The 24,024-nt window shown below is 23.7% G+C and overlaps 2 protein-coding genes across 5 annotated transcripts; one reads left to right on the forward strand and one right to left on the reverse strand.

The window, feature by feature from the left end:
- Positions 1-16,971: 16,971 nt before the first annotated feature.
- Positions 16,972-19,498, reverse strand: LOC105361438 (X-linked retinitis pigmentosa GTPase regulator). The gene is made up of 5 exons (XM_011498615.1): positions 19,245-19,498; positions 18,445-18,765; positions 17,844-17,970; positions 17,524-17,692; positions 16,972-17,399 (listed from the first exon to the last, which is right to left on the reverse strand). Exons 1-5 carry the CDS (start codon positions 19,496-19,498, stop codon positions 17,230-17,232), a joined length of 1,041 nt encoding a protein of 346 aa, XP_011496917.1. The 3' UTR covers positions 16,972-17,229.
- Positions 19,499-20,436: 938 nt separating this feature from the next.
- Positions 20,437-23,981, forward strand: LOC105361437 (ADP-ribosylation factor-like protein 3). Of its 4 annotated transcripts, none has more exons than XM_011498611.1 (5): positions 20,437-20,565; positions 21,678-21,806; positions 21,870-22,001; positions 22,738-22,966; positions 23,483-23,981. In XM_011498611.1, exons 1-5 carry the CDS (start codon positions 20,521-20,523, stop codon positions 23,581-23,583), a joined length of 636 nt encoding a protein of 211 aa, XP_011496913.1. In that variant the 5' UTR covers positions 20,437-20,520; the 3' UTR covers positions 23,584-23,981. The 4 variants fall into 4 exon arrangements, with proteins under 4 accessions (XP_011496913.1, XP_011496916.1, XP_011496915.1 ...); XM_011498614.1 differs by having other exon boundaries at positions 22,738-22,974; positions 23,483-23,597; XM_011498613.1 differs by lacking the exon at positions 20,437-20,565 and adding an exon at positions 20,582-20,792.
- The last annotated feature ends 43 nt before the right edge of the window (positions 23,982-24,024 follow it).

Below are 24,024 nucleotides of genomic sequence, written 5' to 3' on the forward strand. Positions count from 1 at the left end.
ATGAAGAAAGAAGTTTCAAAAGGATATAAAAAAGAATAATTTAACGAAATACTTGTAAATAAAAAAATCATATTAACTTAATAATTGACGATAGAAAAATAACGTATCTTTTGCGGTTTCAGGGCTGCACGATCGATATCTTGCGTTCACTCAACATTCTCGGTGTTTCGTTTTTTATCAAATCTATAAGTGCAATTATATTCACCTTATGACAAAAGACCTTAATCAGAGAGAATTAAAAAAAATAAGACGAGTATATAGAAACATTGCACATAAGCAATTAAATGTATATTACCGAAGATTAATGGACACAAAGAAAAAATATTTAAATTGTATTAAAAATGAAAATGAAACTGCTGTATATGCAGTTTTTCTTTTTGAAAATCTATATATTTTTATTTTTCGCATGCGTTAAAAGTCTATATCATGATCAACGAAGTGCTGGCCTGTTGAAACACGCTCATGCGTTGATTAGATGAGTTACGAAGCTATTGATTTGGAACTCGATGACATTTATCAATTCAAAATTATAATTTTTATTATTATATGTTAAAAATTGTTCACAATCACATAACTTTTTAATTTTATATTTGTCATATAGATCGCTTTTATATTACTTTTATTCATTTTTATCGTAAAAGAGACAAAAATTGTACCTAAATAACGACTATCTGTGATATTTGTTAATAGATTTAAAAATCTAGGTTTAAAACTTATAAATATTCCTTTTAGTTTTATACCTTACAAAAGTGTCTTGATTTTAATTAATACAAATTATTAATGAAAATATAACTTACTTTATGTGTTTGACCAAAAGCTTAATGTTTTACAAAAACATTATATAAAGTCATCGAATCTCAATTGAAAGCTTACGTATTAGATTCGAGCACGCCAATAGCAACTCAAAAATTCTTGTCTGAAATTTAAAAAATTTTCAGTATTCTCGAACCGAGTACATAGTTGAAATTTATTTTATCGTTAATTTTATACAATGAAATTTAATATCTATAACTATTGCATTGTTTGATATTCTTTTGTGTATGTAGTATATTTAATTTTTCCATATTACTTAGAATTTATATATTAATTATGTTGCGTTTACTAACATTTATTTTCAAAATTATGAATTTTACAAGCATTTTAACTTTTGTTTTACTTGCAATAATAGAAGTATAATAATAAAAATATGAAACTATAGGATAAACATAACGAAAATAAAAAACAATCTAGTTAACTGATTTCAGCATAGAAATTACGTGTTGCAATTTAAGCTCATTCTAATGACTTCCGAAGTGGTTTTTTCTATAGAATTATTAATAAAAAAGTCACCGATACTAATTCAGCAATAAAATTGGTTATTTGTATATTTTAATTTTTTTAATACGCTTTAACATTTCCAGCCTTCGAATTCACCACCAAAAATCGCTTCGACCATAAAGATAATAAAATAATCTTGAAATAATATAATGTAATTTTCAACTCTCATGAAGTTAATTGATATTATGTAAACTTACTATTACGTAAATTTACAATCGAATTCATTATTCTTTAACACTTTACTTAATAGAATTAGATAAATGATAAATAATAGATTACAAAAGCTTATATAGGTAGTTAATTTCGATAAATTTTTTGTTTAATAATTTGAAACCACATTGCATATTGATATAAATTCAAGAAAGAAGGATATTATTGATTTTAAGTTAATATCGAGGTGAGAGATAGGAATTAAAGCGTATGTGAAATATATTATTGCGTATAATTAATGTAAGTGCAGAAACTTTAATTACGCAGATTTTCTTCAATAACTATTTGAACTATAATAACCAGCGAGAAAATAAATTATCCCGAATAAAAGTAAATGATAATCGAATTCCCAAAAAATAGTTAAATTCAATCGTCTTTAGTATTTAAGTATACCTATATTACAAACAGATTAAATAAAAAGAAAAAAACAAGTGTTATCATCTAGATAGAATCGAAAGTTCATCTCTTCACCACGCAAACTATAATGATCCTACAATAAATGAAGCACACGCATATATAAAATACGTACAGTTCTAAACTACACACATGTCACCGATGCATGCATATACACAGATGTACACAAAAGACTGCCCACTTTTACTAGCATGTAATATAACCAAATTACAAGATAACTCCAGATACTTGGTCGTCTCCGTACAGTTTAAAAAGAAGGCAAGTCTTAACAGATGTGCCGAAGGAACCGATCGATTATTTAACGAATACTTAATGAATAAAACATAAATTTTTAAGATTTCACTGGTCGCTCATAGCATTTACTTTAACCCGAAATAGATCAAAAGGTTGATTTGATCTATATATAATTAAACCCAAGTATTCATCTAAAATGACAACGTAACTGCAAGAGTTACTGCATCTTTAGGAGTACGACTGTATTATCGTCGGCTTTAATTTACTGGACCAAATAAACAAACATATCATAAGAAAAGTTCGGAGGCCAGAAACTAAAGCGCCAATTAGTAATCTGTTTGTTATAGACGATAGCGAGCGACCTAGTGACCATGATGAGCGATGATCGAACCTTCGACCAGTAGAAGACGCGCCTCTTAGACAACAGGTACCCCTGGTTGCATACTTACCTTGGCGCATAGCTAACAGACCGCCAATAACTCACTTGAATAATAGACATGTCAACAATGCTAGACAAACAGAACCACGCGCATTCAAAACGCAATTCATTTGTCATGATTACAAAAATACTTTCTAGTATGTAATAACAAACTAGGAGATGAAAAAGCGTTTAATGAATTGTATCACGGTCATTCCAATCAATTCTACTAAATTGATAAAAATTTTAATTATATATTAATAATGCGATTCAAATATTCCAGAACAATATATAAACAACAATATTATACAACAGTAAGGCATCAGATCCAGCAGCAATTTTTAAACAAAGCAAACAAATCTTGTAGGATACAGATGAACTGTCTCCTATGACAGAGCTCTTCTTAAAAATCAAAACCTACAATCAGTACAGTAATAAACAATAAGTGCAGATGATTAAAAAAAATGGAATAAAATAAAATAAAAACCAAGTACTACTATATATATATATATATATATATATATATATATATATATATATATATATATATAAACAAATATAAAAATATATTATTATAGAAACTAAATAACTCAAAATAAATACTATATTAATTAATTGATTATTATTACTATTATTATTATAAAAAAGAAAATAAAAATAAATTAACATTACAACCATCAACGTGCCACACAATTTTTATATTCTCTTGAAAAAAAATTAAAAATAGAAGAGACAGTTAAGGAAACCAAATGAAGGAAAGTTGAAAGAAACTTGAAACAAACTATTATTCATCAGTAAATACAAACAAAAATAAGAAATAATTATATCAAAATTTTAAATATTATTCATATAAAAAAAATAATTATGATTCGGATAACTTGTTCAAAACATAAATATGAAAATAAAGAAAATCTAAATTTTTACTTCTGTCCTAAGTAACAGATTCGTTAAAATCTCAAATGCGATTTTAGTCAAAAATCATTTTTCATATGTAATCATAAAATTTAAAATATATAAAGATGAAGAACAAAAATAATTAAGGAAATAAAAATAAAAAAGGATAAGACATGCAATTTATGACTACTTTCTGTGGATCAACGAAGTTTTTCTTTACGTATATGAGTATTAATGACAGTGTTACACAAAAATTTGACGAATGAATTACGTAATATAATTTATAGATATATAATACGTACACATAAATTGTATCTTTATTCTTTATCTTTGTCAAACTAATTATTCGCCATTGCATTAAAATACATAAATTAGTAAACTAAGAATATACTTTATTGAACGAGGAGAAAAAAGTAAATGTACATGATTTTCTTAATAAAAGTAAATTAGCAATTCGATAAAAAACGAAAAAGAATGCACGACCTCTTTAATATGAAATATATAAATATGAATTTTCAAATTACAGTGCGTGCACATATAATAAATTGGGATGCTCATTGCATCATGATTTCAATAAAAATTAAAAAAGCACATCGGATTAAGGAGTGTTAGCATACTTAATTAATAGATAATAAATAAATGAATTGTAAACGAGTGTCCAAAAATCGAGAAGCCACCTAATAAGCGAATTAGAAATGACAGTAACGTAAATGTGTAAATGATCAACCGATGCATCGCAAGTATAAGCATTTTCCGTAAGTACATTATCTCCAACGCTGCACTCTGTACGTGTATATTAGATCAACATAATACAAAAAGAAGACTTATATGTTAGTTACATAAGAATACAGGGAGCATAAAAAAGCATAAACTAAAAAAAACATGTGCGTGCCAGTGAGAATGTATAAATATATACACTATTATGGTTATACTAACGTTATTATCGTTGGAATACTGCTTAAAAGCCAGAGTATTCTATGAAAATTTATATTATTTATAAATTTCTAAATAAATAAATAAATAAATATATATATATATATATATATATATATATATATATATATATGCCAGAATTCAAGAAAAAAGATTAAAACAAATTATAAATGGTCAAAAACGATATAAGCTATATGAATATAAGAAAATTTAGAAAGAAACGTAAAACAGAAATAAAAAACTTACTAACACCTATGATTCATCGTTCTCTTTTAACAGATAAATAAAACGGAATATTAAAAAGAAAATTATTCTATCGATACAATATACATGCGGTTTGTGAACGTTGTTGTCAAGTATTTATGATGTAACATATATATGGTTTCTTATATGCATGTTGAAAGCATTCGCTTTAACAATCTTTGATAAATGTGTATTATACTATATAGGGGAGCAATTTGTGGGGTGATTTTAAAAGTCGTCGACACAATTTTTTCTTTTTCTTGTTGCAATGTAGACAAAATGCAAACAATTGTATTATCCGTTTAAAGTAACAGAACTCGAAGGCAGATACATAATGTGTAAACTTAAGTATAATTGAGAAAGACGTCATAGCTTGCTTTGTTGAAAACGAAGCCAATGCTTGACACCGATTGTGCAATTCTTACACATAAAAAATTTATATACATAAAAAAGGGGGGGAAAAGTAAAATCGGGCATTCTTCAATTGACTTTTTCATTCCCGTCCTTCATAATACTATAATTATATATAAATAATACCTCTTATTTATATTTACCGAGTCTCCTCTTTTCGCGACCCTTTTTCGCATTTCCCTGACTCACGTGAGTAATTTGTTCTTTCAGACTTTTTATATGTATCTTGACTGTATAATATAACAAACTTTTCTTCTGGATAATATTTGTCGTGCAGAGTTGAAGAGTTTGTAAAATAAAGTTAAGTAAGATTCGACAGGACCAAACATTAAAGTACTTACATACAATCATTTTTCATCACTTTTTTTATTTACTTACGAGAATGAACGAATATTTGTTTTTTGTTTTAGTGTAATTATTTTTGTTTCGTTTTTTTCGAACTGATAATATTCACTATACGAATATCGCCCGCACGCGAGCAGAATATAAAGTGCGAGAGCGAAAACCTGTGCTACATATGGCGGAGACCAATTTAAAATATCAGTATACTGTTTATCGGATTAGAAGAAGAATGGTACAAAAGTAAAAGAAATTTATATTTTTTATTCGAGCCTATAATGTACCTCTCTTGTAAAACATACACGTCTATTAATTTTTTCGCGTATAATTAAAGCATTTTATTTATGTGAATTACTGAAAATATCCTTTATATAAATAGTCTCCATATGAGAAATAAGAACATTCCATACATTGTGCTTTTATTTTTCCTAATTTTCCGTATTTGTATACTCTATTTATTTATTTATTTAATAAAAAGTGCATTCCACAACTGTACCCCAAACTATGTATTTGGTAATAATGATTCCACTTATACCATGCATGTAAGACTTATATGTACGATACACTTATCATTCCAGAAGCTTTGATAATTTGCTTGCATTTTTATTTCGGCAAAGCTCATTATTTTTCTTGAAGTATTTAACACAGTCCATTCCAATTCGTGTCTTTCAAGTAACTTTGTACACTATATAGAAAACAGACACTATTGACATTTTTTCTTCAGTAATCACATATAAATCAAACTAATTTCGTTTATTATTTCTTTTTTAATTGGAATTATCTATACTGTACAAGATATTTAGTTTGCTGCATATCTATATGTATATTTAATTTTACTATATTCTATTTATCATTTACTAAAATAAGTGTATACAAATAAATAAATTAAAAATATAATTTCATATATAACAAAGTAAATTATAAATGTAAATATAAAGAAACATTCTTATTTCAGGTGTGAAATATTAGTAATAATGAGAAAAAATTTGAGATTATGTAATAAGTTATTCTTATTGACCAACTATTAAAGCCTTAGGAAAAATTCTGTAAAATTATAATTTTTATTTTTATTTTCTATACGATTTTTAAATAAATATTCTTAAAAATAATTAAAACACTATTTATGTTTACAAAATTCTACGCAAACTTAAAAATTCTCGTAAGCTTAGTAGTTTAAATAAAGAATCGTTTATGTAAAACATTAATTACAAAAAAATCTATTTGCGGGTTTATCAGATTATAAAAATTTAAATACATAATTGAATATCACAATTTTCAATATGTTATATGCACAATACATGGATATACATCTCCTCAAAGATTTATGCATAATTTATATGGTATTGATTGAATCATTTTTTTGTTTCTTAAATATAAAGAATTGTATTAATCAAGATGAAATGCAATATCTTTATTTTTTAAATCTATGCAATTATGACTTTTTCGGCCTCCCGTAGGTCCATTACCATGATCTATTTACTATAGTTTTACATGTGTTCCATAAACTCTATTTACAGTTGTAGTTAATGTACACAAAGAAACCACATCCAAATTCATTAATACAAACAGTTGATTAGTGAATTCTGAGTCAAATATTAACATTAATATAAAAAAATTAATCAGTTTTGACATACTAAGCAAATAAATTCAATTTTCATAAATAACTAAATTATTTAATGAAAATGAAAGTAATTAATTTTTTGCAGTACAAGAACTTCAATAAAATTTTAAATAGAGCAAATTCTTTTCGTGACTAAACATTATAAAAATTTTCAGTCACTATAATACTGTTAATCTTATATAAAATATACTGTATTTTTACTACTCATTTTTATAAGCTTTCTCTTACCATTATCAATTTTCATTATTTTTACAAATATTTGTTTTATACCTTCATTAGTGTCGCATAATTTTTTACGTACTTTTCATATTCTTTATAATAAATTGTATGATTTTTTTATCCTCTGATATGCACGAAGGTATAATTTTTTTTATAAAAGTAAATTCTATAAAATTAAATTGTATTAGCTTCTTGGATTTGTTCGTCCGGAGCCAGTACTTTATATCGCGGTTCGTTTCTTCGCTTTGTATAAGCATCTATTTCTTTATATAAATTTATATATATAAATCAAACGTCCAAAGACATGATTACAAAGAAATTTCTTTGTTTAAAGAAAATAAATAACATTTTGTAGATAAATTTTAATATATAAATAAACGAAGATTAGGATTAATAAAATGATGATCAATAAGAGACGAGACCGCGGAATGTTTTTTTATTTCTTTTTTATATCAATCGCTCCAGATATACATATTCGTTGCTCGTGCCCCACCCACCGCTTAAACAACCTAAGAAGAGTGTTATTATGTGTACGCCAGAGCATGTGGTTTATTTTATAATGTATATACATAATGCGTAAGGCTCGTAAGATTGCGTTTACTTTATTTCATTTTTTAACAAAGTTGATATAATTATATTCTTCGTACATTCACCCATTACCTTCTATAATATCTATATAAGATATTTCTTTTATACTATTGTATGTGCCGTTAATTTTTATTAATATTTAGATATTATCTTAGTAAGTAATACATACATGTTGCTAGAATACGTAGTGAAAAGGTTTCTTCTTTTTTCTGTACAAAAAATTAAGAATAATTAAGTCAATCTTTGATTAAAGCACTTAGACACGATTCTCTAAATATTTAGTTATTTTATTTACATGAAGATATGAGAAACAAATAATTATAAAGAGAATCATGAAAAAATGCGTTGTAAAAATATAAATTTGTAAACACATTAGAATTTTTTAATATAATTAAAGTATACGAATTGTCATAAGATTCAAACATTTCACATATGGTATGTATACTTCAATCATAAACTTTCTTTTCTGTAATATAAAAATTTTTAAAAAGAATACACATTTGTTCAACCGCGCATGCGCACGCACACCCAATAATATATAGCATCACCGACACTTGTTCATTTTCTCAACAATTTAACACTTAATATTATGGATTATTATCTTATTATTCAATATCAACTGATAAAACACTCAGAGAATAAATAATGATAAAAAATAATTAAAATACAGTAAATTAGTAGTTAGTGAAGTTTTTTGTTTGTTGTTGTTGTTGTTGTTTTGGTGTGTGTGTGTGTGTGTGTGTGTGTGTGTGTGTGTGTGTGTGTGTGTGTGTGTTTTGTATGTTGTGTATCATGCGTGCATAAGGGAAAAGTCAAGCAGAAAATTAGTACGATTTTTAATGAGGACAGGTAATAAAATTAATTAAGCTCTCTGAGTGTACAATGAACTATATATATAACATGGACTTCAACAGTCGCGTTTGTCGGTAAATGCTTAAAGCATCGATAGAACATATTAGGTTACGCCGGGAAAGGCGCAATTTATGTAAGTTAAAAACGGTTGCAAACGCAGAATAAATGCATTTTTTATTTGCGTGCACCTTTCAATTTAGTAAAAATTACTATATACGTGTTCTATCATTATACGAAGCATATCGTTGCATTATTATTTGTTTTGATTCTTCATCATTCTTTGATTTGATTAACGCTTTTATCACCTTCCCCTTCAATTTTGTGTAAAATAATTGCGAACATGAAGAAAAATTGTATTTTATACTTTTTCAGTTTCAAAGATTTGTAGTTCACTGAATAGAGCTTGTGAAATACATAAAAATATGATAAAAATTTTCTAACTAATTCATGTACGACAGGTTATTAATAGAAGAAAATTACATTATTATATTGCAAATGGAAACCGAAATAATAAGAGAATTAATAATTACATAAACTTAATTATTATATTAAGAAATTAGTAAGGAAAAATTTGGGCAATTTATATTTAATTTCATATTATAACGTGATTATAAATTAAAATAAGCGAAATAATAAATACAAGGGGAAAGTAAAATAATTGCGCTCACTTAATTTTAAAATTCTTAATTGTAAAAAATTTAAAGTTATTAGCTAAAGTTACTATTTCCATAAAAGAACATTTAATTTGGTATTATTATTTTTATCTAATACGATACGAATAGGAAATTTATTTAATGATCAATTTATATAAAAAAGCGAAACAATTTTTTATATAGTAAAAAATATTAAATGAGCATTATCGCCTCATTATCTCCTAATATACATTTATGTTTATGCTCGTTTTCTATGCAGGAGAGGAATAAAAATGCTATTGGGGTTGGGGCAGTTTGTACACGTACATTAAGTAAGAATGTGGTTCGTACTTTTCGACTTGTGATACGTTGGTCAAACGCGAGACCGAAATCCGGCTAATAGAATTAAAACATCAAAATCCTTTCTATACTTTCGAATTATTGTATAATTAATTAAAGAGAATTTATGTTGTAAATTAAATTTCATGTCTCAGAATGTATACGATTTATAATATATAAATTGAAAAGTACCGAAAAAAATAATTACAAACGATTGAATATATTATATTCAAGCAAATTACTAAAATATAACAAGAAAAATTCGAAAGTTTATAAATTATAATGTACGATTTCGGCCTAGCATGATTCAACGCATTTTTAAAATATTTTTCGATTTATAAGATCACCTTTTTGTTGAAAGTTGATTGTTGTCAAAATGGTTGTGAGGTTATAATCAAATAAAATATGTTAAAGAATTAAAAATTGCGAATGTTGAATTTCAAATATAACAAGCAAATTATGTGCGGAAATTTTAATTTTTTAAGTTTATTTCTGCGCATTAATTGTTAAACCATTTCAACAATTCGTCGTTGGAGGCTGAACGTAGGAGAAAACATTTCTCTTTGTTTCTTAATTCAAATACAAAAAATATAAAGAAGTACGTATTTAATAAATAAACATTTTGACTTGAAAGAGATGAAGCTTCAATTTTTTCAAATTAATTAGATATTCCTCTTGTATCAAAAGGAATTTCTTTTTTCAGAAGGAGAAAATTTCTTCTAAATCGTTCAGTCTCCAAATAAAAAGGGCATACAACTGGCATTAAACGTAATTTAGTAATAACAACGGTAGCGAGTGATACTTGTGAGCTTTTTAAATTTTCCTATAATCGTCAGCAAATTACAAGGAAAATTGGATCCCTTAAAAATGTACGAAAGAAAACGATTAGAAACGATAGCGATTGAAAATATAAAAGAAAGGAAGGAGGCAGAAAGAGAGAGAGAGAGAGAACGTATTCTTTTAAGACAAAAAACATGAGACTGATGATACACACAGTATTTACGAAGAATAATAAAATGAGTTACGATGCGAATTGAATATGAGAAGTGATAAAAGAAAATTCGTTTCAACCGTAGCCTTAATTAGATATACCCGTTTTTTGCGCAAAGAAGCGAATCGCGACGAAATTTTTATCTTATTATAATTGGCCTGTACAGTCCGTACGTTTGTAGAAAAAAAGTTAGTGAGAATAATTTTACGCTTAGGATAATCGAAGGAGTTTTATGAAACAAAAAATGCCAGTTGTACAAAGCACGTTAAAAAAATAGGAAAACACATAAGAGATGAATTTGAAATTCTATGTGCGTGTATGAATGAAAAGGAAAGATAACAGAAGATAAAATAAGAGAAGAAGGGCTATGAAAGAGATGGAAAGAAAAAAAAAGAGGGAGAGAGAGAGAAAGTAAATCAAAGATTCAACAATAAACTAAGCCCAGTGAAGATATGTTTAAAAACTGTGAAAACATGCGAAGCAAAATAATTTCAAAAGAAAAGAAAAGAAAACAAATTTATATATACTTTGATTAATATAAACCAAATTAAAAAGACGATACAAATCTATATGCTTTCACGTAAATGCAAAATTTAAATTAACTAAAACATACTTTTAATAATCTTTTTTAGTTTTTTATATTAGTAATGGAAACGATCAACTTTTTATTACATACATCGTATTATCATTATTTAAGATTATAATTATTGAATAATACTTATATACTTTTTGTCTATATTTTTATCTTTAAAATCACAGACACTATGTTATGTTAAACGTCATTACAATGTGTATACGCGAAAATTATTAAGGGATAAATAGATACAAATATTTAATGTCTTTTTGAAACGGAAAAAGCTACTCTTTAAGTTATTTCATACTGTGTGAAAAAAATACGTATAGCTAGTAACAATAATCCTTACTCTATCATGTACTATACAGATAGGACAACACATAAATACACTAAAGCGCGCGCGATTGACCCATTTATATCCGTAATACATAATTAACTATAATGATTGAAGAGATAATTACTGTGCAAAGGATCGATTTTGCAATGATTAAGGATTATCCCCGATTTATCTATCACATATATATATAAACGAAAAAGAAAAAGAGTAAGCAAGGAGAACGCAAAAGCAAGAACGACTGCGCACATAAGCGTATTTAAAAAAGGCATTACTCATAATTAAGGAATTCAAATTACATAAAAAATTGCAATACACACATATAAAAATAAAGAAAAATGTATGGATGTATAATGTTTGCAGTTAGGTGGGACCAAAAATGACTTTATATCTCCTTGTGCATATCCAAGCAATGCGTAATTTAATTATGGAATTAATTAGTTAAAAGCATTATCAATTAATATAGCAAGCGACGATCCTCTGAAAATAATCGAGAAGACGATAATAAGGAATAACTCAAGTATATTATTATTAGCTTATTATGTTTGTTTATTGATACATTATATTCAACGACATTATTATTATTATATTATTATTATTATTATTATTATTATTATTATTATTATTATTATTATTATTATTATATTACTTTATTATTATATTGAATATTTTATTATTATTATTAATAATAATAATAAAGATAATAAAATTATTATTATTATTTAATTGACTTTTAAGGCATGAATAATTGGATACGATAGTAGAACAACACATACCGATAACTATTAATTAATTCTAATTATTAATTATTATTAAAAAACATTTTGTTGTATTATTTTCAATAAAATCAATTTAAAAATTATTACATACGGATTTTTTATTAATTTTTTGACATATAATTAATATTTTATAAATTCTATTTCATTTATTTTGTCTAGATTCAATTGTCAACAACACATGATCTTCTGTACTTCTCGCTTTTACGTCTACATTTATTATTATTTTATTAACCCGCGGATAAACCAATTAAATTAATATTTTTTTTAATATATCAATAAATATTACACAAGAGCAGGACTATTTCAGAGGATACGCTCAATCCTTGTAAGTATATAAAAACATGGAGTCATGTTGCGTTTTATGCCATAGAGGGATAAAAAGAAAAAGAAAATCGACCAACAAAATGAAATAAATTTTTTGTATAAATCTCTTTTCTCTGTTTCTTTTTCTATTTATTATAACAGCTTAGTGTATTTCTGCCCTTCTAATATTTCTTAAACATGCCAAAATTGTATAAAATGAGGAAACAAAAATCCTACATAAGGTATAATTGTTATAGATAATTTAAAATTTATGATGCAGATGATGATGATTTATGATGATTCAAAAATTGGGATAAAAAATAAGTAAACCACCAATGAAAACTTAATAGAGAAAATATTTCATGAAAAAAACAAGTGTAAAAAATTAAGTGTAAAAAGAGAAGAGATTCAATAATTGTGTTTCCCATACGCGCGCATATACATTGCAAGAAAGTAATAAAAAGATATAGAACAAAATGAAAGCTAGAGAAAGAAAGAGTTGGAGAAAGTAGGAAAAGACTTAAAAAGAGGTACACGTATATATTAGGTAAGTTCATACTGCGTATTGCCTTTTTGACTTTGGTGTAAAAAATATTCAAGTACATCAGTCGTACTGTCAACGAACAAATATTGCTTTGACGAAACTGAGCGCCGATCTAGAATAATATAAAATTCCAATTTTACCTAGAAATAAACATAGTATTTCGAAATTGATAAAAATGTCCGCATATCAGTCTATGACGATAATCATAACCTACTCGAAAAATTCGAAAATCTCTTCTCAAACATCCGTTTGGATAGAAATAGCTGAAAATTAATTTTAAAATTAACCAAAGAAATATTTCTTTTTAAATATGTAAATTTAAAATATTTAATAAACTTCTAAAATTATTATTTAGCTACTTGTCAAAAATAAGAAACAGATATCATTTTTAAATTTTTCGAATTTATAGTTGTATATAGACTAAAATTCAATTTCCTGTGCCTTGTTTTGCCGAAAACGAAGGCAATTAAAAAGAGACAAGGGATAAGAATCTTCAATGTGATGAATTTGTGTTTTTTCGTAAATCGATTAAAAATAATACAATGAAGGCGTCTCGTATTCGTCATAGCTGGAGCATTTCGTACGACTGTATCTGTTTCATGTTTTTCAATATTTGTAATTTATCCATCAAATTATAGAAGTATCGATATATAACAGTGTAAAGTTTGCGCTATTACACATGAACATTATTATACATAAAGTATAAAATATATACATTATATACATGAACATACATTAATAATATATATTATACAAGGTATATAATATATAAATATGTGTATACTATAAACATTGGGAATGATGAAGATATACAGTTTTTCGCTTTGAAGTGTTATTTTCTGAAAATATTGAAACAAAATATGGAAAAAAATTAATAAAAGAATGAATAAAAGAAATATATAATTCGTGTCTCATATTTACTACATAGAAACTTTTAATTTCGTCCAATCTCTTTATTTTAAAGATTTTAATAACATTTTAACTATATTAAAAATATTTATATTAAAAAATCAATATTCAATGTGAAAAATAGTTCAAGCATTTTATGAAATACATATTTAAATATATGTTTAATTAATATATATAATCTATAAATATATAAATAGCTTATTTAAAGTATTCAGTTAATATGCATATTAGTATTCAGTTAATATATTATCAATATAGTATTAAACCTTTTTTTAAACTAAATAAAATTTTTTATTTTAAAATTAAAATATTTGTCATCTATTAAAGATTAATCTTATATATGCTAAATTTAATACATATTTTGATAAGTTAGTAATAAAAAAAAGTCTGTAAAATCTAATAAATATATTATTCAACTTGTTAATATAAAATTAAAAATTAAAGATAAAGAAAAACTCGAAAAAAATGCATTCACAAGTGACAAACGAGGATATCGTACGAAGTTTTGATAATAATGGAACACTAAATGAGGTGATCTGTACAATAAAATATTAACTACTACATTTTTAACAAACAATTTGTTTCTATTATTTAAATTATTTTATTTTTTATTAATTAATTTTCTTTAAATAGTAATTATCTTTATGTATTCCTATGGTATCATTTACAAATCATCTTTAAGGTAATTTAAAAAAATATATACTAATTCCGGATATCAATTTTATCAAAATATATTTAATATTATCGTATATACATGAAAATACTTTTAACAATGTTTTATGAATTTATTTTATAATTTTGTATTAAAAATATTTTTTAGTTTAAACTCCTAAAAATGTTTTTCAATTTATTAATACTAAATACATTTTAACAGGCAGCAATAAATATTTTTGTAATTACGAAAATTAAAATATATAATTTGGAAAAGTTTTAATAAGTACATTATAAATAAATGTTAAATTGTAAGCCAAATTTTTATTTAAAAAAAAAAATTAAAATAACGGTTTGATTAAAATAAATGTTCAATTAATACACTGTAGTCACATGATTAATTTTATAAATAATTTATTCTATAGATTTTAAATAATAATATAATTACATAAATTTTCATTGTAATTTTCGTTTAAATTCTTTTTGAAATATGCACTTCTATAATGGTTGAATATAATAATACATACTTATATTATAATATTTTGTATCTATCTTTTTAAATACTTCCAAATTAAATAAACATCAAAATATTAATCTTACCTAATCTTACAATAAATTATATATAAATAAATTAAAGCCTATAATTATATTTTCTTCGCTTATTTAAAAAGGTTTCTATTTCTTCGAGGACTTTGTTTGATAAAATCAGTTTTGAACAATCTCTTTTGGCAATGATAAAAAATATTAAAAATCAAGATTCAATTAATAAATGTGAAACATATTGGAATATAAATAAGTTATTCAATATAAAAATAATTAATATACATAAAATAATAACAACTTTATAAAATCTTAATATTATAGGCTATTAGCCAAATTTTTAGAAATCCAAGATTATGAAACAGACTTTTTATCTTGTTGGATTATAAAAATTGTATCAGAGAATATCATTCATTTTTATAATCAAATAAAAGAATATGATTACAAACTGTTCATTTTTTGGCTTCACGAAGAAATTAATATAATTCGTGATAATTCAGGTAGTGATGCTTACTTATAGAAAAGAAACAGCATAAACTTAAATTATTAAATAACATCTATATTGCAAAAATAAAAATTAAATTATATTCTGTTTTCATTTGACAAGACTTAACTAGGGCACAATTTTTTACACTTATGAATAATGTATATTACGAAGCACTAACAGAAATACTCGACGGAAATGGTTTACTGCACCCTTTGAAATTTGTTTATCAATATTTAATAACATCAGAAGAAATACAACTACCTTCAATGGCTCTTATAGGATGTGCTGTAATTTTTTAATATAAATTATAAATTTTTCTTACTTTTTAATCTCTTATTGAAAAAAAGACAATATCAACTCAATTATTTCTAATAAATTTCTATTATATTTTGTAACATGCTATACTTGTGATACTATGAATTCGGTATTTAAATAATTATCACGATTATTTATTCATATGAAACAAAATTTTTCATAAATAAAGAATTTTGTTAATTTTTTTATTTTCAAATATGTACCTTGAGAGCAAACAATCTTTGATGATAGAAGAAAGTAAAAAAACGATGGCTCGTATATGGACATCGCAAAATGAAAATGAAGATAAAAATAGCTATTACGAAAATTTACTCTACATTATAATTGAAGCTACTTATCAAGCGTACGTTACTGTTATATAAATATAGAATTATTTAAGAATTATATATATATATATTACTTTTTATAAAAAAAGATTTGGCTCTGAAGTGCATTATACTTTGTTACAATCTAATAATACTGACGAAAAAAGTGTCTTTTATTACAATACACCATATTATTTTCGAAAACCAAGAGTAAATAAAAATGTCAACTTAATTGGTGAAGCATCAATTATTATAAATTCAAAATTCAAAAGTAAGTATTTTTATTATAATTATAACTTAAAAAGTCTTAATAAACGTCGATGAAACATAAAAAACACAATAAATAGTTTATCCATAACATTATTTTATTAAAAAATAATATGAAATATAATAGCAATTTATTTGAATTTTTAGTTGACGAAGGCAATGAATAATTACTCTTATATATAAGTAATATTTATTTATATTTCTTTTAGATAATGTAACATATTATTTCATTTCCAAATTATGATTTGCCTGTTATCAGAAAATGTATTTAATATTTTCATTAAGTTGTTAATAAAAAGTACAACTAATTTTTTTAATAATTTAATTATTTTGCATATTTACACGTAGATAAATCTAACAAAAGATCGATACAAAAAGATATACAGGATACATCGGCGGAGTTTACCATATCAAGTGAATTATTCACTAGAAGTAGTTGCAATCAAACAAATTATATTTTACCACTTTCGAAAGCTATGATGTGCTCCGAAATTATAAACTTTAATAAAAATGAAGAATTAGAATCAGATATTAGTAAATTTAATTAATCTACATTAATATAAAAATTAGCCTGTAAAAATGCAACAGCTCCATTCACGACATTTGAAATCTTTAATTGGTAAATTACAATAATTAATATTTAAAGGAATAAATAGTTTTGAAACGAAAATATTTTTTCTTAATAAGCCAAGTTGGCCATATTTATTAGATCCAGATCCCCAAAGCTCGCCAGTATCTAAAGAAATTAATTAGAATATAATTTTCATTAACAGAAATTAGATATTAAAAATTATAATATTTAAATAATGTTAAAATAGATTTAGACGTGGTATATTTATTTGAAAGAAAATCAACTTTACCCGTAATGCAAATTGTAAATGTACTCCCACATTCTACTTTAGTTACATTATAATCTTTTTCTTCAATTTCATTTGCAAAATCAACAATAGTTGGCACTGCAACAATATTTTCAATATTGGGTTGACCAAGCTGTCCTTGATTATTCCATCCCCAAGTATATAAATCTCCCTACACAATTATAGAAAAATACACATGTTAATATTTTCAATTTTTTATAATGTAAAATTAATTTGCAGATTTATATTAAAAAAAGATATTAATAATTGTTGTCACTTATAATAGTAAATACAAAATTAAAAATAATAATATGACTTCGTACTTGGTTACTTATAACAGCATTATGCCAACCACCTGCTGATATTTGTACAATCTTTAAGCCTGTTATAGCTTCGACCAATTTAGGCTTGTCACAGTCTTCTAAATCGCCGTGACCCAGCTGTCCTCGACTTTTTTACGAATAGAGTAAATAATAAAAATTATTATAAAATTATTTACTTGATACACATATTTTAAATTTTATAAATTATAAAATATTTAAAGCATAATACTTTTTCTTGGATTTATAAAAAAAACATTATCTTTAAAACAGTTTCTTATAATAATTAGTTTTATAAAAATATTATATATTATATACATAATTTATATTTAAAAAATATCTTTCAAATAAAAAAAAAGTTAACTGTAATAGCATTTATAAAAACGAATTATTTTTACGAAATATTCATTTGTGTAAATAAAAAGTGAAATATTGTAATTTTTTTATAAAATTTTGTTTTATATTTTTATTTCCTTCCATATTTTCTTTTCTTTTACATATTATAAATAAGAATGTAATATATAATTTAATTGTTAACTTTCATGAAATTTACTTAAAAGTTTTATAAACAATAAAAATATTTCTTAAAATGAAATTGACTTACGTTCCCATTCCCGTGGTATAAACATCTCCTTTTTCTGTAAGTAATATTACATGATCATATCCACAAGCAACGTCAATAAACTTAACAACCTCAGGATTATTAACAGATATTGGAATATTAAGAATTCGACCTAAATTTGTTAAGGCGACAGTGCATCGTCCCTGAGCAATTTTAATTACGTATTCCTTCTCGACTTCGGATACGCTCGAAATAAAAATTTTTACTTTTTTCCATGTTTCATTATAAATATTATACATCCATATGCAATTATCATTTGTCAAAATCGTTACATTTTCAGATCCTGCAATTGCTTGCTTAAATCTATTAAAAAAAGTTTGTGTTAAAATAATTTTCAACGTAATTTATGTTAAAAAATTTATTAAAAAATTTTTTTAATTAAACGCAATTTGAAGATTTAGATATAATTAAATTGAAAAAATTACATACAATTAAATTAAGAATAATAATAAATTTTAGACAGAAATATTAAGTTCTATATTTTTCAAATAATCATTTTTATTTTAATTTTAATTTTAAATTTTAATTAAACACAATTTTATTTTAATTTTATTTTAATTAAACATTAAAATTGTCCATTTATATATTTCATTGTGAAAAAATTAATGAATCATCATAATATAAGAAAACTTACTATTAATGTAAAATTTATATAAATTATGTATTACCGTATCATTCATATACAATATTTAAAATGATCAAAATAAACATCTTATTTCTTTAAAATATTAATAAATTAGATATTAATCTTATTCAAAATAAATTTTTATACAAGTTCATACTTAAGATTTGTGTGCTCAGGTATTTTAAGCAATCGATTGAGTTTATTAGATTCATTGGTCACAATTTTTCCAGATATGTATAAATCATTATTTTTCCAGATAAGGATGTAATCCCATCCAATTTCAATGTCAGTTATATCATCGTATGATAAAGAAATAAATTTATCAATTGCTAATACTGTTCCAGGATTATGAAAATTATTTTCATGGATAAGTTTACTTGCATTTAATCCTGAGAAATATATTTTAGGCATTTTTCTAAAAACCAAATGATAGTATTTCTATAATTTAAAGTACACTTATCATATATAAGCAGATCAATATTAAATTGAAAATTCAGTCTTATGTATATAAAGAACTTTTTATTTTTAATTAATAGTTTATTATATATTATTACAATGTTTTTAGTTTATAAACTAGTTGCAAATATATTTTAGCAAAAATACAATAAAATATTTACATTAACACATCCTGTGTTTGTTGAAATTGTTTTTGTAGCTAGATATTTTTTAATATCGAATTCTCGAAAATCTATGCAATTATAGCACTGTTCCCGGAATTATACTATTTTAGTGCCTTCTTAAAATTCAAGAAATTTGTTATTTTATATGAATTATTTTAATTATTCTATGAAATAGAAACTAGTTTCGGTATGTGCAAGATTTATATTTAACTGGTTATGATTCTAAATTTAGTATGCTTAGAAATAGAGATCTCAAATTTTAAGCAATTTTTATTCTATAACATTTTTAAATTGTTTGCATATAACTTTGTATATAACAAACGTATACACAATTTTTATTATTAATAATTACTAAATAGTAAACATATTATTAAAAAAATACTCCTTATACTTTTGATAAATTCTGTATGTAAATAACATAAAACTACGTAGAGAAGTTATTTTAAAAATTATATAATAAAATGTGGTAAAATGATACGACAAATCAAAATGAATTGCAAATATATACACAGCTATAGTGTTATCATCATGCCCATGAATATCATTTTATACAGGTTTATCCATCAATAAAATTTAACATAATTATATATTAACAAATTTTTTCCAATTATTATTTATTATGTATAAGTATTAAAGTAATGTTAATATATTACTTTTTAATATTTTGTTATTTTTTTATGTACTGTATTAAATATTATATTTTATATAAAATAAATTCGTTACCTGTTTTAGCAACTACATCCTTTCAGATAAAGTATTCGACTGTTATTTTATAGATGGCAGTAGAAATATATTTAGAACCATGACAACCGAATGTTATACAATTGCCAAAACAAAAGGACAAAGCAGTTTTTAAGAGTATATACAAAAATTTTTGTCAATAAACCCACACACAATTTTAAAAACTATAAGTTTACTATTTATTAATACTAACTAATCTTTTCAATCTGCTTGCAGTAATCTATGTTTAACTTATGTACCAATGGCAGTATTATTAAGTAGCCTTCAGTTTAAAAATGACCATCTGTATATTTATTTTCTTTACAAGAACTAGAGATAAATAACTTAAATAATTTTAAAAAATGGTCAGTAATCTTTACATTTACAAAAGCACTTTTCAATTTTCTAGTTAGAGCTCATAACGTAACCTCTTTGTATAATTGGCATTTTCGAATACTTTCAGAGACTATACAATTGAAAATGGCGCATTATTTAAAAAATGTATATTGATATTTTTTTAACACATTTTAAAACAATTCTTCTGAAGACATAATTATTTTGATATATTTAATATTATAACATATAATATAAGTGAGATTTATTTATTTTTAAAAATGATAATCCATATACCTTGTTTACATACTTCTGATTTATTTTTTTTAATCTTAATTATCATTACAAAATTTTATTACATTATTCATTCTTTTTAACTGTAATTATTTAGAAATTGAACCAATGAAGTATACATTCTTAATTTTCATTCGCATAACTTTATTTTCACATATTCAAATTGCACATTCTAAACTGCAAATAAATTATTTAGTAGTTACTTACACATTATTAAAAATATTGATTATAACATTTATTAAAAAGTAAAGATTAAAATTGTTATAAACATCAATAACCAGTATATAAAAACGAATTTTTTAATATTTAATTATATTCATAGTAAATATATATTTTTTAGGTTATATTTTATAAAATATAATAAAATTTGCGTATAGATTTTATTATGACCAATTATTAGATTTAATTCAATTTATTACACTTGAAATTAATTGGACACTTAACTTCAACGTATATATTGTAATTATAATATTAATATATTATAATAATAAATTTAATAAATAATAAATATATATTTTTATTTATGACAAATGAATTTATCAAATTTCAATATTTCTTAAAAGTTAAATTTTTAACTTTTAAAGTCACCTGAACTACTATATTATTATTTATAAAAATTTTAGGGTCTTTTAGCTATTTTGCGTAAGCTTCGCTCAAATCCAGACAAGGAATTGAGACTTTTATTATTGGGGTTAGATAATGCAGGAAAAACTACAATTCTTCGCTATTTAGCAAATGAAGATATAACCCAGGTTCGACTTATTGGAACCTAATTAGATTACATTTAATATAATTATACATTATATCTATTTTAGATTACACCAACACAAGGATTCAACATAAAAAGTATACACAGCGAAGGTTTTAAATTAAATATTTGGGATATTGGTGGTGCTAGAAAAATTCGTCCATATTGGCGTAACTATTTTGAGAATACCGATGTTCTAGTATGTTAAATAAACAAATATTAATTATTTTTTTACTACGCAAATTTTTCCATTGAATTAATATCTAATATACAATATTTAATATTTGTTACATAATGTAAAAACAAACTATTAATCTATAATCCGTAATTTATGAATAATATAATAAAATTATAGATTCCATAATGAAAATTTATAGTAATTTGTTCATGTTTATTTAATAGTAATCAAATCTTCAAATAAATTGAATATTAAAATTTATGACATACAGATTACAAATTGAATATTCACACTCATTATTGTTTAAAACTATTTTTGAATTCATTAATGAATTTAAATTTCTTTGATATTCTGAACGTTTCATTATTTTAGAAACTAATAAATTTTAATTCTTCCTCTAAATAATTACTATTCTATAATAATACAAATAAAAATAATTTTTTTATATTAGACTAAAAAATTTTCTTATCTAATCATATTTTACCATGGGATGAAATATAATCTTATTCTAGAATTATTGAGATAACTGACACCCAATATAAGTTGGAACAATAGTTCAAAAACTTTGTTTTGTCATTATTTTTTATTAATTTTTTTTAATAGTCTTTAAATTTGTAATAAAAATGATTCATAAATATAAAAAATTCATTAATATAAAAATTGTAACTTACAAGTTTTATTATAACTTACTTATAATAATAATAAAAAATTAATTAAAATAATCTGATTCTAGTACTTAAATAATAATTAATTTTAGATATACGTGATTGACAGTGCAGACATAAACAGATTGGAAGAAACTGGTCAAGAATTATCAGAACTGCTGATTGAAGATAAGCTTTATAAAGTTCCACTGCTAATTTACGCAAATAAACAAGATATGGTTCAATCTATCACAACTGCTGATATTGCTGAATCACTAGGGTTGCACAAGATTAAGGACCGGGACTGGCAAATTCAAGCTTGTGTTGCTAATAAAGGAACAGGTATTAAAGTACGTATACTAATAGAATATTTCTTTGCTTATTTATTGATATAAAATAACTATCAACATTTTGCTGTATGATATTCTACCATCTTAAATAAAATTATAAAATTGTACTACTGTATAAATTCATTGATTACATAACAAGACTATCTAATATCTAATAAAAAAATTTTAAATGGATTGAAAACAAAATATACTATCGTAATTATAATAGTCTTAATTTACACAGAAAGATAAATTTTTTTATTTAATAAAATATGAATTAATTTATGACTAATTTATTATGAAGTAAATATTTAAAAAGTATTTTGCTTAATAATTTATATCATATGGTACTTCAATCCATATTTGTTGTACACATTTTATGCATAAAAATATTTTACATAAAAATTAATTGAATAAATTACAAATTCATATTTTTATTAAATAATAATGAAATATAAAAATATAATGTTTATTATTCAATATTTCATTTTCTTAATTATTTTAGTAATAAAAATGATTGTCATTTCAGGAAGGTTTAGAGTGGGCTTGCAAGAGTATCATGAAAAAGTAAATTCATTGACTCTTAATACAAGGTATAAGGATGTATTTAAAAATATAAGCGAAATTTAAGACTTTACATTATTTTTTTTAATTTGCACATTTTTGTATCGCTTAATTTTATTTGACATTTATCTAATATTTACAACAATTATGTATACGAATCAGCTATCTACGTTTATGTATAAACAAGTCTAGTGAGTGGATTTTCTGGCTTGACTATTTCCAATTATTTTCAAAAATATTTTTAATCACCATTATTTTCACATTTGTAATAATCATAAATGAATTTTCATGGACGGAAAGTTCGATTTTACATAGAATTATCGTTAAACATGTTTAATCTCTTTCTATCACAACTACATATTATCGTTCATATTGACATTTCTTCATTCTTTTGTAATCTTAGAACCTACGCATGTTCTATTATTTTTTATTATCTTCATTGAAAAAAGGTTAAGTGAATGCTATATGAACCTGTTCATTTAGACAAGCGACGATGTTGAACAGCAA

The sequence above is a fragment of the Ceratosolen solmsi genome, unplaced genomic scaffold (assembly GCF_000503995.2).
Source record: "Ceratosolen solmsi marchali unplaced genomic scaffold, CerSol_1.0 scaffold30, whole genome shotgun sequence".
Taxonomy (NCBI): domain Eukaryota; kingdom Metazoa; phylum Arthropoda; class Insecta; order Hymenoptera; family Agaonidae; genus Ceratosolen; species Ceratosolen solmsi.

Bases quoted from the DNA above. Each gene is read 5' to 3' on its own strand.
- LOC105361438 (XM_011498615.1), bottom strand. From the start codon at position 19,498: ATGCCTAAAATATATTTCTCAGGATTAAATGCAAGTAAACTTATCCAT. The intron at 18,766-19,244 runs GTATGAACTTGT...TTTTTTTAATAG, and splicing joins CCTGAGCACACAAATCTTAA to ATTTAAGCAAGCAATTGCAG. The intron at 17,400-17,523 runs GTAAAGTTGATT...TAATTTCTTTAG, and splicing joins ATTTACAATTTGCATTACGG to ATACTGGCGAGCTTTGGGGA.
- LOC105361437 (XM_011498611.1), top strand. From the start codon at position 20,521: ATGTTATACAATTGCCAAAACAAAAGGACAAAGCAGTTTTTAAGA. The intron at 20,566-21,677 runs GTATATACAAAA...TAAAAATTTTAG, and splicing joins GGACAAAGCAGTTTTTAAGA to GGTCTTTTAGCTATTTTGCG. The intron at 22,967-23,482 runs GTATTAAAGTAC...TTGTCATTTCAG, and splicing joins TGTTGCTAATAAAGGAACAG to GAAGGTTTAGAGTGGGCTTG.